We start from the raw sequence: 14,569 nt of genomic DNA on the forward strand, positions 1-14,569 counted from the left end.
TACATGTTTCACATTTCTCAGGGGCCCTTTTCATTCGTATCTCAACACTTTTGGAACAGAAAATTGCATTTGACTACCTGAAATGCAGAAGAGCTGGAGGCTGCAGTGTTGCCTGGCAGCCGTGATGTGCAGGCTGGTCTGGCTGAAGATGCCTGTGTTTGCCATGTTCAGTGTCGCTTCAAATGCTGGTGGGCAGTTCCCCTGACTGCAGGTGTGTAACGGGCTTGCAGGCTCGCCAGCACCTTGTGGACATGTCCCTCCAGGTCCTCCTGGTTATTCTTTTAAATATTTGGTGCTTTTGAATTCAGTTTGTGTGTAGGGTGTTGTGCAAGAAAATGTTACTGTGACTTGGCTTAGCTGTCCTTGTGGAACCAACATGGTGTCTCAGCACATCATAACCAGAGTATTTTTCAGTACGTTTGTGCAATGTGCGCTGCAAGTTCTTGCAGGATTTTCTTCAGAGTGCTTCTAATTCCCAGAAGTGTAGCAGCTTGAGAAAGAACTTGAATAAACTAGCAGAAGTGTTGAAAGACACAAACCAAAGGATTTCTTCATATCAGTTTTGGGTTCTCATACTGACATGGGCACATTGCATCTCCTGGGGAGATTCACTGCAGAAAATACACCCGCCAGTCCTGCCAAAATAACCAGGAGCACCAATTCTTTGCTTAAAATTCAAGGGTTTCCAGCTAAAATGGTTTGAATTTAGCATGAGTTAAAAATTAAATTGCTTTGGTGGAAGTGAAGAAGCATGGTGGCTCAGGAGCTTGTTCCATTTTAAAAGTTGTAGTTAATTTTTTGTCTATAAGCTTTCCAAACAGGCAGTGGTATGACATGACGGTTTCTTTTGGCGATGTCAAATTACGGTTCAAGATATAATTATGGAAAAATAAATGTTATGTGTAAAGGAGCCATTGTATTGCTCAGAATTAGCAGCAGTGCTCTGTATTTGTTAGTGAAGTGCCTACCCTGATGTTTTTGAAGCAAACTAACAGGAATGTCAGCCCCAGCATGTTCGGTGTGCCACTACACCTCTTCCCTCTGCCTCTGGGCCTGTTAAGAAGTGTTCCCCAGGAGTGATTTTGGTTCTTGCTGCATGCATACCACGCATTGAGAAAGAAATCCTGATTTCAACACAAAATATGCATTCAAAACACAAATCCAGTGTACGAATCCCCCACCCACTGCATCTCTGGTGGTTTTATACCTGCAGACCTTTGGCCACAATTAACTATTCATTTGGAGGAAATGACTGTTGATCTCGACTCCAAGTTAGTATTTGGTATGAGCTCTCTGAGCCTGAACTGAATGTAGTGGAAAAATGGCATCCATTTTCCTGTTCAACTCCAGGTAGTAAGAAGTATGAAATAAAAAGGCAGTGTTCTTTCTTTTGACAGATAAGCTTGGGAAAAGCTTGAGCTATGCAACTGCTCACCATGAACTTTCAATACTTCCATTAATTTCCATGTGAGCAGCACAGCATTCATTATAAGCCCAAAGCATTACAATTACAACAGGCTTTAGCTGCAGCTCAGCAGCAGCCTGCGAAAGCGTACCTTAGGTTTTAGATGTGAAGACGAGTGACTTTAAATGATAGTTCCATGCTCATGAACAGGCAGCAGGTATTTCTCTCCCTATTTACAATTTGCATTCTACATATGAGTATTTCAACAGATTCGAATTCCTCAAAAACATTAATAAGCAATGCTATGCTCTACGCTTTCCTCTTTCGGTGGTATTTTTTCCGGACTAGCTGTGCACCGAAGTTACATCAGAGCCGAGGCCCTACCCGAACGCTCCAGCGTTTTACGTTCCCCCGCGCCAGGGTCGGGCTCGGCTGAGGCCCTGAGGCGCTGCCAGGCGGCGGGAGGCGGCCGGGTCGGCCGCCGCTTTCCCCTGGAGCACGGCCGCCCCCGGTGGCCGCCGCACCGCCCGCCTCAGGCCGGGTTCGCCTCAGGAGGCGCCGCCCAGCGCCTCTGCCTGACCCGGGGGGAGGCTCCCACCCATTCTCCCGGGGCCAGGAGCGGGGAGGCCACCGGGTCGCCTTCGTCCCCCGCCGACAGGACCAGCCGCGACCGGCGGGCCCTGCCGAGGGGACAACCCGAACGGGGACCGGGCGGGGGAGGGTGGGGGGCATCGCCATGGCAACCAGTGGCGGGAGGCCCGTGCGCCTGCGCGGGGAGGGCGCGGTCCTCGCCGCGCGCGCATGCGCCGGCCCTGCCGGCGGGACTTCTGACTGGGGCTCCGCGCATGCGCGCCGCGACCCGTTGCGGAGCGAGGGCGACGGTTGGCGCCTCGCGCATGCGCTCCGGTTGGGCATCGGGGCTCCCCGCCGCAGCGGCGGGGCGTGAGGAGCGGCGGGAGCCCGTGCCGCGGCGGAGAGGTCAGCGGCGGGCCGGGCCGGGCCGGGCCGGGCCGGGGCGGCGGGCCGAGCGGGGCGTGGGCGGCCCTCTCACAGCGGCGGCCCTGCGGGCCGCCCCGCTGTGGCAGGGGCGGGCGGCGTGACGTCATGACGCCGGCGCCATCCGCGCGGCGCCACCTGCTGGCGGGGAGGCGGTGGTGTCGAGCCCTGGGGCTGGCGTCACCGCCCAGGGTGCGACGTCATCCGCGTGAGGATGCGACGTCAGTGGTAGGACGTCATTCCCCCTGAGGAGCGGGAGGAGGGTCCCTCGTGTGGGACGGGGTGCGGCTCAGGGGCTGGCGGGCCTGCCTGGCTCTGCCGGGGCGCGGAGCCTGAGGGGAGCCCAGGCCTTCGCCCTCAGGGGCCCGTCGCAGTTACAGCCGGGAACAGAAACCTTGAGGCGCCTCCGCGCATGGCCTCGAAGCCCTGACGTGTTTGTTAGGGGACCTCAGGTTGCGTTCGGGTGGGCAGCTGATTTCTGTGCTGCAGCTGTTCAGTAGGGTCAAACTCCATCCTTGATGTTAAAATGGCATCAAAAGCAAAAGTTCGGTGATAAAGCAAAGGTGAAGTCAGGCCATGGAAGGCCTGATTATGAGGCTGTCTGAGTTTAAGCAGCATTGACAGCTAGGAAGATTCATTAAAAACTTTGTTCAATGCGTCCAGCCTCAAAGCAGACTCCTTTCAAGCAATGTCATCAGGGAAAGCAATTCTGAGGAGTTTGTCAGCTGCTTGCTGCATGAAGCAAAGTGGAATTTTATTTTTCTCTTCCAGACTCAGGGGCACAAGGAACAGCGTATGGGCCTGCCTTGAGGGGAAGCAGTGGGTGTCGGCCATTTTACTGACTACACTTTGTCTCTGATCCTGCAGATACACAGGTGCTTCTTTTAAACCTGGTCTTTTTTAATAAAGTTGAAATTATGCATTTGCTGGGCAAAAACATACTATTTGTACTAAATAGCTTGACTCTAGTAAAGGCCAAAGACAGTAACGTTGGCTGATGCTCGGTCTGTTGGCTCCTGTATAAACTCTCAAAAATCACAGGCTGGGTACAGTCCATGTTTTGACTACAAAAAAAGACCCTTGTGTGGTTGGCTTTCATATCTACTTAAAATCATGTTCTTCTCCCTCCTGGTCCCTCCTCTCCCCTTTGATTTTGCTGTTTGGATTAAAACAGTTTCCTGGATAGCCAGAAGTCATTGTATTGCTTTACACTGTACAGATGTGTCAGAGGCAGACGGGAAACAGAAACAGAAAGAATTTTTATCATAAGCTTCACATTTGGAAGAAAATGGAGCTCAAGTTCTTTTGAGCATTTGCTTTTCCCACTGGGTCAATTTTCATTACACGTTTTTTCCAAAGAAACTGTCAAATGGTAGAAAATAGCAATTTAAATGGGATGTTTGACACATTATTGTATGCTAGTGAAACTCAAACTGTGCTTCAGGGTCCTCAGTTGTATGCAAGGCCTTTGTCCAGAGTTTCTAGAAAGAATTTTCCTGGAAGCTAAACACAGAGGAATTGACATCCTTGGCTGAGAGCTGACCTCTTGCTGTTATTGTAGCAGTCTGTGGAAGACACATATTTATGCATCCCTGAGATCATTGGTATGATACCAGAGTTTCCTAGAGCATTCTCATCAAGTCTGTAGGTAATGATATATTTGGATATCGAGAAGGTGAAGGAACTAAGTCAATGAAGGGAGAAGATATTTTAATAGGAAGAAATGTAAAAATGTATTTTCTGAACAGTAAGCTGAGCTTGTTTATGATAGACACTGGAGTACAGAGAACAGATAGGGTAGCATGGAAACGTCATAAAGCAACATATCCACAAAGTAGTATGTTGTGTATTTTACTGTAGCTCTTATATGTGATTTTAGCTGAGAAGAGAGCAAGTTATTAATTTTTATAAATTAACAAAATCTTAGTGTAAAAGATACATTATTAGATCACCTGTAGCAAACCGTGATGAGTTTGGTCACCTTTTCAAAGCAAGCATCATTTTATTTTAGAGAATGTGAGGAAATCAAGATACTGTGTTAAATTTCATTTTATATTTGGCTTTTGTGATGATAAGCTTCAACATAATCACAAATCAGAAGATAGACTTTTGGGGAAAAAATAGTATCAGTAGAACTTGCATTGGTTTAAGTGAATGTGCCCCTTAGGATAACATTGTCTTCTTGGAAAGAAATGGCTTGAATGTTTAACATTGCAGTGTTCTTACTTCTCTTTATATTCACTTCTTCATTAATTATTCAGTTGACTTTTCTTGCCGTACATAACCCTGATTGCTCCACTCTTGATCTACAAAATGATAGAATTGTTTGACATGGTCAAAATTCTCTGTGTCAGAGTGGAGTCAGACACCCGGGGTAAGGTCACATTGTGGTCAGTTTGGAGGAATGGTGGGCTAGGTTAGGCTTCGTACTGGGTACTGAAAAGGCAGTTTGAAACAGCACCTTTCCTAAGCTGTATGCCTCTGGTGCCATATGACCTATGGGCAATGCAGCCTCTTGTGAATTAATTGTGCTGTAGGTTCCCTGTAGCAATTTTACCACAGTTTTCACTAGCACCAACTACAAAGGAAATAAACCCTTTTTACTGTTACAGCATATGTATCGATACAGCCACAGACTCATCCAGGGGCCTGCCAATGTTCTGATTATCTGTCCGGACTCCTAACTCCTTTGTACTTGTTGCTTCCCAGGATAGATTTACCTATCCTGTACGTATGGCCTTGTCCCAAAACAGGAACTTTGTATGGAGATTTGTGCTAGTTTACCAAGTGGTCTGCATTGGTCTGCCTCTCTGTCATCAACACTATCTAACAGTTCCTTTCTCTGCATCATCAGACAGCTTCATCAATGGTGGTTTAGGTCTCTCCTAACTCACTTCCTTAGTCTAAATAATAGAAAAATAAGATAGGCAGAGAGTTAATCTCTGTGGGATGGTACTAGGAACATATGTGCTCAGCGACTGCTGTTTGCAGTTGCATTTTGAAACCTATCTAGCTACATTTTAGTAATTTTAAATGTATTGTATTGATTTTGCATGATTCTAATTAATCATTTTGTCCCTTGATACTTCTTTAATGGTTTACAAAAGACTTACGCCTCTGTTAACACACAGAGGTCTCATTAAAAAGGTGTTAGCTTAACGTAGGAGATCTTGGTTTTCATAAAACTGTGTTTATTGATATTAATTTCATTCTCAATCTTCATTCATCAATTCCCATACAAGCCATTTCTTTAACGGCCTGGTGCTGATCTCAGTCTGAAAGATGGGTGTTTACTTCCCTAATTGTCCTTTTTGAAAAATCACAGTGGCTTCTACTTGCAAATGATCCGATTCTGTTGGCAGAAATATCTTCAATAGCTGCTGTTCAGTACGCTTTGGATTACTGTTAGAATAGGCTACTTTCATCAACATCATGGGATGGATATTATAGGAATATTTCGTATTCTCATTATTAACAGTTCTACAGTTTGTTTTATAATGGTCTAGTGGCCTTGGTAGGTTGTTCTTTTTGGTTTGATGTACACCAAAAAGACCTTTTTGAAAGTCCTGAACTTTTCTGACCAGAAAACTAATCTTATGTAATTTTACCTCCTTCTCATTTTAATACAATTCATTGTTTATATTCACTGCTGTCCAGTTCCCTTACCATGATGTTATTTTACATATTTGTTTTTATTATTACTCTGATTACTTTTCTTTCTCTGAAAACCAAGTTAGTTTTTAATAAGTATTGTTCTCTTTATTGATTTTTAGGGCCTCTGCTGAAATGGTTTTATTCAGTCCTTAATTCTCAATTGTATTTTTCTGTTTAAATTAATAATTTTTTGTTGCTTTCAGTCAAATCAAATAAGCATTTTTGAAACACCAGCTGTGTGTATTTCTGATTTGTATGCTACTGTGTTTGCATACAAGCCATGAGCATTTGCACCTGAGCAACCGTTAGTTTTTATTTTTATATTCACTTCCCCTTTATCCTTCCAGAGGAGGTAAAAAGTAAAAATTTTCTATTTCAGTGAAGTGCTTTTTAAAGTAAGGTCAGTTTCTACAGCATTTGAAAGGTAAAGGGACATTTTGTCACGTAAGTAGCAATTTAAAATTCACATCTGGAATGTGATAGATTTTTTTACTGGCTATGAAGTGCTTTGCCATACGTACAAGGTACTAGCAGGGGGAGGTGTAGTCTTGAAAAGAAATGTGAGTGTGGTACTCTGGTGGGATATCAGTAATAGAAGTGGATGATGTCACATAGACATTGATACTGCTCATTGCTAAGATTGCTCATTAGAATCTGATTATGATTTTCCTAGCTATCATTTCCTTGCTTATATAGGCTTGAGTTAATTTGTAATTTCCTATTTTCCACATCTGGTTTTGTTATCCTTTTCTGGCACAGGAAAGCTGGCAGAGACCAGGACCAGAGGTTTGGTACCTGACTTTGAATTCCTGTTCTGCACTTACATTTGTTCTCTCCTCACAGAACAAGTGCTGCTGTCCTCAGTGTTAATATATTTGCACTTCTACAAACACAGAGACCACGCACTGTACACATCTAGTGTTGTGTCCTTGTAGAGTAGTGTTGGTGATAAAGGTATCAGTTAGTGCAGGAACCTGGTGAGAAAAGGTGCTAGCAAAGAGAGTCTCTAAAAGTATGGAGGATAATATGCTCTTTCAGAAGTTACACTGTTGACATGTAGGTTCATCTCCATCAGGAACCCGTAGGAAGTTTTTTTTGCTACAGGATTTGGTCTGGAAGAATCCCTACAGACCACCTTCTGGTGTGGTTTCCAGAACAAACACTACAGAAATTCTTTCCCTGTGCAGTATTTGGACTGGCTTGATTGAAAGTTTTGCTACCAACCTTCAGATGTTCAGGCTACAGCTTTCACGGAAAGAGAAGGGGAGGGGGCAATAAAACTCAGTGCCAACGCAACAGGGTGCATCCCATCATCCTGTCTGCTGTCAACACTCTGTAATTAGCAGCCTAGGTTCATACAGGACATGGCAATTAACTCATTTGTGAAGACGAAGGCGGTATCAGTCACTTTGATCCCATTCTTTTGACTATCCTTTAAGTTCTGGCCAGCCTTACAGGACTGTCAGGACCACTCCTATGTTGATCTTGCTGGTGGAGGAAGTGGGAGAAGGTGCTCCTGCTGAGAAAGGTGCCACCTTTTCTGCAGCAACCCACTCTGCCTGGCACGCAAACACAGCCTCACTCCGTGTGGAGACGGGTGCTGCAGACTCAGCATTGTGTCTTCCTACACCCAGTTGGGAATGCAGTCGCCTCTTAGGCTGTTTCACTGGTGGAGATGGGAGGAGAAGATCTGTCTGCAGAATGGGGTAATTTTTACTTTCACCACAAGGAAATGGTACTTATGAAAAAAAATTCAGGTTACTTTTTGCCTCACTTTCTAGTGTTAAATAATCCCACTTCCCCTAGTATTTCTTGTGAAACCCAGGAAATTGCTCCCAAGGTAGCATTGCACCTTCCTTTTTTGAAAGTATAGAGCCAGACTTTCTCCAAAGATGAGTAACTGAGGAGGATATCTACTGAAGCAGCACTGCAGGGGTTGAGAGGGGAGAAGGTATCTGCTGGCTACAAGTTGTTGAGACCTACCTAGCACTCATGTACGCTTTCTAGCCATAATGATGACATGCTCTTGGAGACTGAAATGGCAGGACAATTGTTCCTGGAACAAATAGACAGTTTAAAGCGGCAAGTGAGCAGGCCCAGATATTGTATATTTGAGAGCTGAGAAGCGATACTGTCAAGTGATTGGACTGCTGGTAGAAATACACTTTCAGTTGTGTCCTGGTTTCAGCTGCTCTGAAAGGTGGGAGGGTAGCAGATGTTTTACCTGTTGGGTTTTGGCTGTTTGGAGTTTTTTTTAAGAAGGATTCTATGATTGAACTAAGTAATTACAAGGCAGTAAGTCTTTTATATGTACCTATTAAACTGGTTGAAATTATCGTCAAGTTATTTGTAGATGTCTGTCATATGTTTAACCTAATAGCATCTCATCAGCATGGTAGCCTAGTTTCTCCAGTAGACTGTCTCTCAGTAGTCTAATGGAGTGGTTTGAATTTGTCAACAAATCAAGAAATAAAGAATGGATTAATGTAGTTTACTCAGAAATCCTTTGAAAAGGGGAAAGAGATAAAGAATTGTCGTGAATGGTAAATGATCCAAGAGGGGAAACTGGCTGAAAGGTAGCAAAGAGCATCCAAGGGTTCATTCTGAATCCTCCTCAGTGTGTGCCTGGTGGTCCTGCTGGGCAGTGATGCAGCTTTTTTAGCTCAGTCGAGGTCAGAGGTAGTTCCAGCAGGCTCTGAGCTGCAGGTAACACAGGCTCTGAGCTGCAGGTAACACAGGCTCTGAGCTGCAGGTAACAGTATATCATGAACTTAAGTGTGGATGAGTGTAAAGTAGAGCATGGAGGTGGAAAAAGAGATAAATCATATGGAACACCTTAATGATACCAGATACTGAAAGAGCCCTGGGCATCTCTGTTCAGGTAAAACCTTTGCTCAACAAGCAAAGATGTTAGGATCTGCGAGGCCTGGGTGGGGAAGCAATGTGAACAATATAAAACTTCTTCATCCGCAGTATCAGCAGTCTGCTGTCTGTGGTACTGGTCATCGTGTCTCGGAAAAAGCAGTGGACAGTGCAGGAGATTCAGGGAATACTGATGGAGATGGTTAGGGGCCAGAAAAGATTCTCCTAGGAAAAGAGAAGAGACTGGGACTCTTATTTTAGAGCACAGACACTGGAGGATGTGATACATGTAATTTAATAAAATATTGAGTGGTCTAAAGAGAGTGGATTTGGAGCTTCTGTCCTCCTTGTCTCAACAGAAGACAGTCGGTGAAGTACAAAGGAAGCAAACAGAACTGATGAAAATGAATACCTTCTCCTGTTTGTTGGGTTTTTTTTAGTTAAAGCAGGGAACTCAATTCAATAGATGCCGGTGAGCCTAAAAATGGCAGGATCAAAAAGGTGAGGTTGTTACATGGCTGGAGGGTTATGATAGTAACATTGATGGATTTCTGTAACAATTAACTCTTGTAGTTCTGGTTTAAAGAAAGTTACCAGGAAACAAAATTAGTCCCAAATGGAAAAGGCAAGGACGGACTATTTGTAGGATCATAGGATAACTCAGGCTGGAAGTGGCCTCAGGAGGTCTCTAGTCCAACATCCTGCTCAAAGCAGAGTCAGCTGTGGGGTCAGACCAGGTTTCTCAGAGCTTTATCCAGTCTGCCTGACCCGTTCTGCCTCCTGAAGGGTTCTGGGCTTTTTCTGCAGCGGCATGCGGTGCTGCTCGCTGCTGGGGACACACTGCTGAGCTGACCAGATCCTGAGCAATGCATCTAACTCACCTACATATTTCAGGTATGCAGGTCAGTGGAAGTGGCAGAACCTAGCACCATTAGGGCATGTGCTATTACTGTCTCCTTCCCCCTGCAACTTGGAACTTGAGCAAAAAGAGCGGTCAGTACAAAATACACTAAATCTAATCTTTTCCTTCCATTTTCCAGGTTCCATCTTTCATTCTTACTGGTCCTGCTTTGTACCATTTTGCTGATCTACATTTACTTGAAGGGCACAGCTGGGCTATAGATTTGGCAGCTAAGGGGATAGCTAAGTGCTGCTGTTTATTTTATTTGACCGGCTTTGTGATTTGTTGAGTCCTAAAATCCTCCAAAATGAATTTAATACTATACTGAAAGAAATTATTTTCAAAGCCATTACTTTGTGAGCTCTACAAACTGGTGCCAAAGCTGGCTGTTAGGTACATGAATAGGAGCAGCATCAGAAATACTGAGATGTTGAACAGAGCAGGAGCCTGTAAATACAAGTCTGGAAAGAGAGGAGTAAGACAGATAAATTCTTAGGTTTGCATCATTTGTATGTCTGACTTCATCTACCTGGGGCACTGAACATTGATTGCAAATGCAAAAGTGCTGATCTGTTTCAAAGTTTAATATCAGGAACTCGCCATAAGTAATACAACAGTACAAATGTGTCTGTGAGAGATATTTAAAGCCATGGAGGATGTGAGATTCTGTTTTTCTCCACATGCTGTCTTCTACTTAGAAGAAAATGGTCAATTTACAGTGATAACTACACCAAGATTCTGTCCAGGAAAATTAAATTTATGAACTGGCTACATAAAACTTCAGTTTCTCTCTAACAGGAAATGACTCCAAGATTCACAGCAAAATCCTCTGCTGGTTTGGGAGCCTGAGTTTAAAATAAATAAATCCATTAACATCTGTAATTGCTTATAGGAAAGGCTGACCCATGAAAGTGTGTAACCAGCATTCCTTAGCCTCACATGTCTGCAGCCAAGCCATTTGAGAAAACAATCTCGCATGTGTTTTTCCTGCCTTTTGAGTCTTTCTGTGCCCAGAGCTTTACTGGAGAAACTGAACCACAGCTGCTGCCATTCCAAGTGAAACACTCTGGTTTAGGGTTGAAAGAAATAGGTTTTGGGAGCAATATAAAACCTCTGGTAAAATAGCCAGAACCATAGTGAACTTAGGACTAGGAAGAAGAGGACAATCAAAATGTCTAAGAATAGAGATCTAGTTTTAATGTTGCCTGGGGGCTGATGGCATTTCCATCTGGATGTTGTACCCAATGCTGTTCCATGTAATCCCTAGCTAGTACTGGTGTTCTTACTGTAGCTGAAAAGATTAAGAAATTCATTTTAGAATACCATTTGTTTAGTCTGTTTACCTTGTGTATTTGACAGCAGTTTGTGAAACATGGTCAGTGCCATGGTTTATTGAGTACTCAGAGGAATAGTTGAGTATTCGTTAGGAGGAGAGCTAATCCTGAAGGTGAGCAGCCATGGAGGTAAGAGGGGAGAAAGGATGAACATATTTGATAGAATTGTTCTCAGACTTGTCCCAGAAACCCTTCTGAAATGCCAGAAACTGCCTTTATTCACTTCTCAAAATAGGTTGGGCTCTCCCTTTTAAAGCTGTGGTGTTGCAAAGCAAAATTTTACACTGTAGAATACCTCCTTGATCTGAGGGACTTCCCCCCCACACCCCACGCTACATTCGCTGGTCTTGTGTTATATAAACCTAAGTATGAATGCATATTAAAAAAGGACAGTCTCAAATCCTGAGATCCAGGACAAAAGCCTACCTAGTATCAGATATCTGTTTTAAAAGCTTTCCTCTTCTTTCCTCATGTGGCTCGTGCATGTCTGTAGTACAATTATAGCGATAGCGTTTTGGGTCAATACTGGCTTTTTCTAATCTTACTATTTTATAAAAATTCTCTCCTCCTTCAAAGTTCTACACCAGCCCTGTCCCACGCTGTATTTGCATATACCATCCTCCATAACCACTTTTTTTTATTTCTTTATTTAAGGGCTTTAGTAAGTGTCTTTGTGAAGCCCTGTAGCGTGTCATGAAGATCCTACACGTATTCTGCACAAACTGACGTGATTAACATAAGGTCTAGAGGCCTCTGAAGAGCCAACTTGTGAAAGCAGGTGGGGTTCTTGGAGAGAGAATGTGCTCTACTAAATGGCTGTGAATTAAGTGTGGAAGAATGAACTGTCAGAGCAGCACAGAACTGCCCACACTGTTGACCTCACTGAAGTCTGGAGAATGGAGATCTCTGAGGTAGTAGAAGGGAATTGGTGAAAATTGCAGGTCACGGATGATGCAAACCTGAACTGATTCTGGTATCTCCCCCTGCCCTCCAGTCCTCACAGTGTCATAGGCCACTGGAACCTGCAGGCCAATGGATGAACAGGACAATGATTTCAAAGAGTTGTGGGCGAATCTTTTAGGTAGAGGGAAGAAAAAAGCTGGGGATGCTGAAGCAGCAAAGGGTGCTCAGAACAGGTCAAAGAGCACTGCAGCAAGAAGCAAATTAAGAAGAGGAAAAGCTGCCGCTAAGAGCCAAAACCATCATCACTTACCAGCAGCGAAGGAAACAAATTTACCTCAAGATTTGGGTCCAAAGGAACAAACATTGGTGCACAAAGAAGATGGTGATGCTGTGGCCTGTAGTAGTGGTGAGGCTACACAAGGGGATGGAAAGAGAAACCCTTTCCCTGCCAGCCAGCTGAGTACAGTGGCCAGTGAGTGTAGCCAGAGGACTCTGACAGGTGAGTGAACATAGGCTAGGACTGAAAAGACTCTGTAGTTCAGTGGTGGTCTCAGAAGCCCACCTGGCAGGGACATATAGCAGTGCTGATTGAAGCAGGCTTGCATCTTTTGTTTCTGTCTACACTTAGCTACTTAGGCTTATCTAGGGGTTTAACCTAGGAGTGTGTTCTGTGCTACAGGCAGGCAGAAGATGTCCTTCAGTAAGGTGAAGCCTTGGTACAAAGTGATGAGTTGGGGAGTCATTATTCACTGTTTTTTGCAGTATTACAACTGAGAAAAACACCCTCAAATCATCTAGAAGCAAGCTTAGAATATATTGGGGTGCTTTTTCACCCAGTGCATCATTGTATGGTGAAATGTATTGCCACTGGATGTTGTCAAGGCCAAAAATGAACAACTTAAAAAAGGTGTTGGATTAATTCATAAAGGATTAGTCCTTCAGTGGTTATTAAACATGATGGCCAGAATGCAGTCACCTGTGCAGGAAGTCCTTAAACTGATAAATAAGGTCAGACAGGAAAAGGATTATTTTGTACCTGTCCTGTCCTGATCACCCTTTCTTAAGTATGTGTTGCTGACTGGGCCCAGAGACAAGATACTGGGCTGGTGAGATCTTTGGTCCCACCTTGCATACTGCGCATATCCAGAGGATACCTCAAGCAGAACAGTGGTATGCTGAGGTGTTAGTTTGGCATTGCCTCTGCCTCCTGCTTGTTACCACCTCTCTTTGGGAACTCCGGGTTCCTTCAGCTCAGAGCCTGAAAGTTTGAGCCACAGATAGGGTTTGGAGATCAGAGCAAAGAACAGGAGGAAGCACACGACATTGTGTGGTGGGAACACTGGGGCTGTAGGGCTGCTTGTTCTCACTAGTGACCTTCAGGCAAGGCCTTCCTTAATATTCCTTCCTCTAAAAGGGATTTAGAGATACGTAAACTCCACTGTAGCACAGAAGCCTGATACTGGTACTGTGGTTATCAAGTATAAAGTCATGTAACAGCTAAACAAATTGTTCACTTCTTCCTCCAAGAATACCTGTTGCAAAACTGAGCCTGGCTTAGGCTACTGCTGGGGAGGGTTTCCCAGAAGCTATCTGGGCAACTCAGCTACGTGTTTAAAACTGACTGGTAAAGCTCTGATGTTTTCTCCCCTTCTAGTAAATACTCTGAGTGGCTGTTCCCAGACTACATTATCCTTCCATCCTGCTACACAGCCAGGGACCTGCTCTTCACTCACCTCAAAGATACCGCCGCTCGCAGGGTCGAAGATGCGGGTGGCAGAGCTGGTAGTGGAGAGAATGCAGCAGTTCAAGAGAGTGGCACCTGAGCAGCTAAAACACAGCACAGATGATGGTTTGCCAAAGTCTGTAGCCAGTGTGGATTTCCCTGGCGAAAGCCAGGAGCAGAACCCACCAGAGAATGGTATGTTTCTTTTGTTAGCTCTTGTACGTGCAGAAAGAGTGCTGTGGGCTGGTGAGAATGGTTGCATGAGAAGCAGTCCAGATTCCTGGGCTTAGTTCCCAGCTAGCCTAGTGGCTTAGTGTGCAGCACTGAATAAATCACTCCAGATCACTGAGAAAACTTGCTTTCTCTATTGTTAAAGGACTGTCCGTACTTTTCTCCCAGCTCTTCTCTAAGGCTGAATCAACCTCATGTTACATTCTGGAAGGTTAATTGTCTTCTTGGAAACAGGTTGAAATTCCAACAGGACCAGTGGACTTTGTCATCCTTCCCATAGGACAGTGTTAGGTAGCTGTTAGGTAAATATGACTCCATCTTTGGTGGATCCCCAAGCACTCTATAAGGTAGTATGTTCTATGCAGATAAATTGAATTCACAGTAATTTTACTCTGGTTTGGTTCTTTATAAGTCAAGGCCCCGTCGGTTCTGTATGGACATGAAAATCTGCTGTGTTTTAATATGTAATGTGTAAGATCCCATATTCTCCCCAGAAACTTTAGCCAAAACTTACCCTTCTTTTGGCTCTGGCATGTGATGTACTGTGAACAAATTGCCAC

The 14,569-nt window shown here is 44.3% G+C and overlaps 1 protein-coding gene across 6 annotated transcripts in view; it reads left to right on the forward strand.

Annotated features, from left to right (window-relative positions):
* The first annotated feature begins 2,251 nt into the window (after positions 1 to 2,251).
* The window catches only part of SLX4 (SLX4 structure-specific endonuclease subunit), a 36,014-nt gene continuing 23,696 nt past the window's right edge, over positions 2,252 to 14,569 (forward strand). For 4 of the 6 annotated variants that reach the window (XM_049835390.1, XM_049835394.1, XM_049835392.1 and 1 more), the window contains exons 1-4: positions 2,252 to 2,383; positions 3,173 to 3,276; positions 11,807 to 12,554; positions 13,710 to 13,973. In XM_049835390.1, the coding sequence (XP_049691347.1) occupies positions 12,185 to 12,554; positions 13,710 to 13,973 (634 nt within the window). In that variant the 5' untranslated portion in view covers positions 2,252 to 2,383; positions 3,173 to 3,276; positions 11,807 to 12,184. Of the gene's footprint in view, positions 2,384 to 2,613; positions 2,630 to 3,172; positions 3,277 to 11,806; positions 12,555 to 13,709; positions 13,974 to 14,569 lie in introns of those variants that run through there. The other 2 variants (XM_049835391.1, XM_049835393.1) reach the window with 2 other exon arrangements.

Source organism: Accipiter gentilis, chromosome 33 (assembly GCF_929443795.1).
Source record: "Accipiter gentilis chromosome 33, bAccGen1.1, whole genome shotgun sequence".
Lineage (NCBI taxonomy): Eukaryota > Metazoa > Chordata > Aves > Accipitriformes > Accipitridae > Astur > Astur gentilis.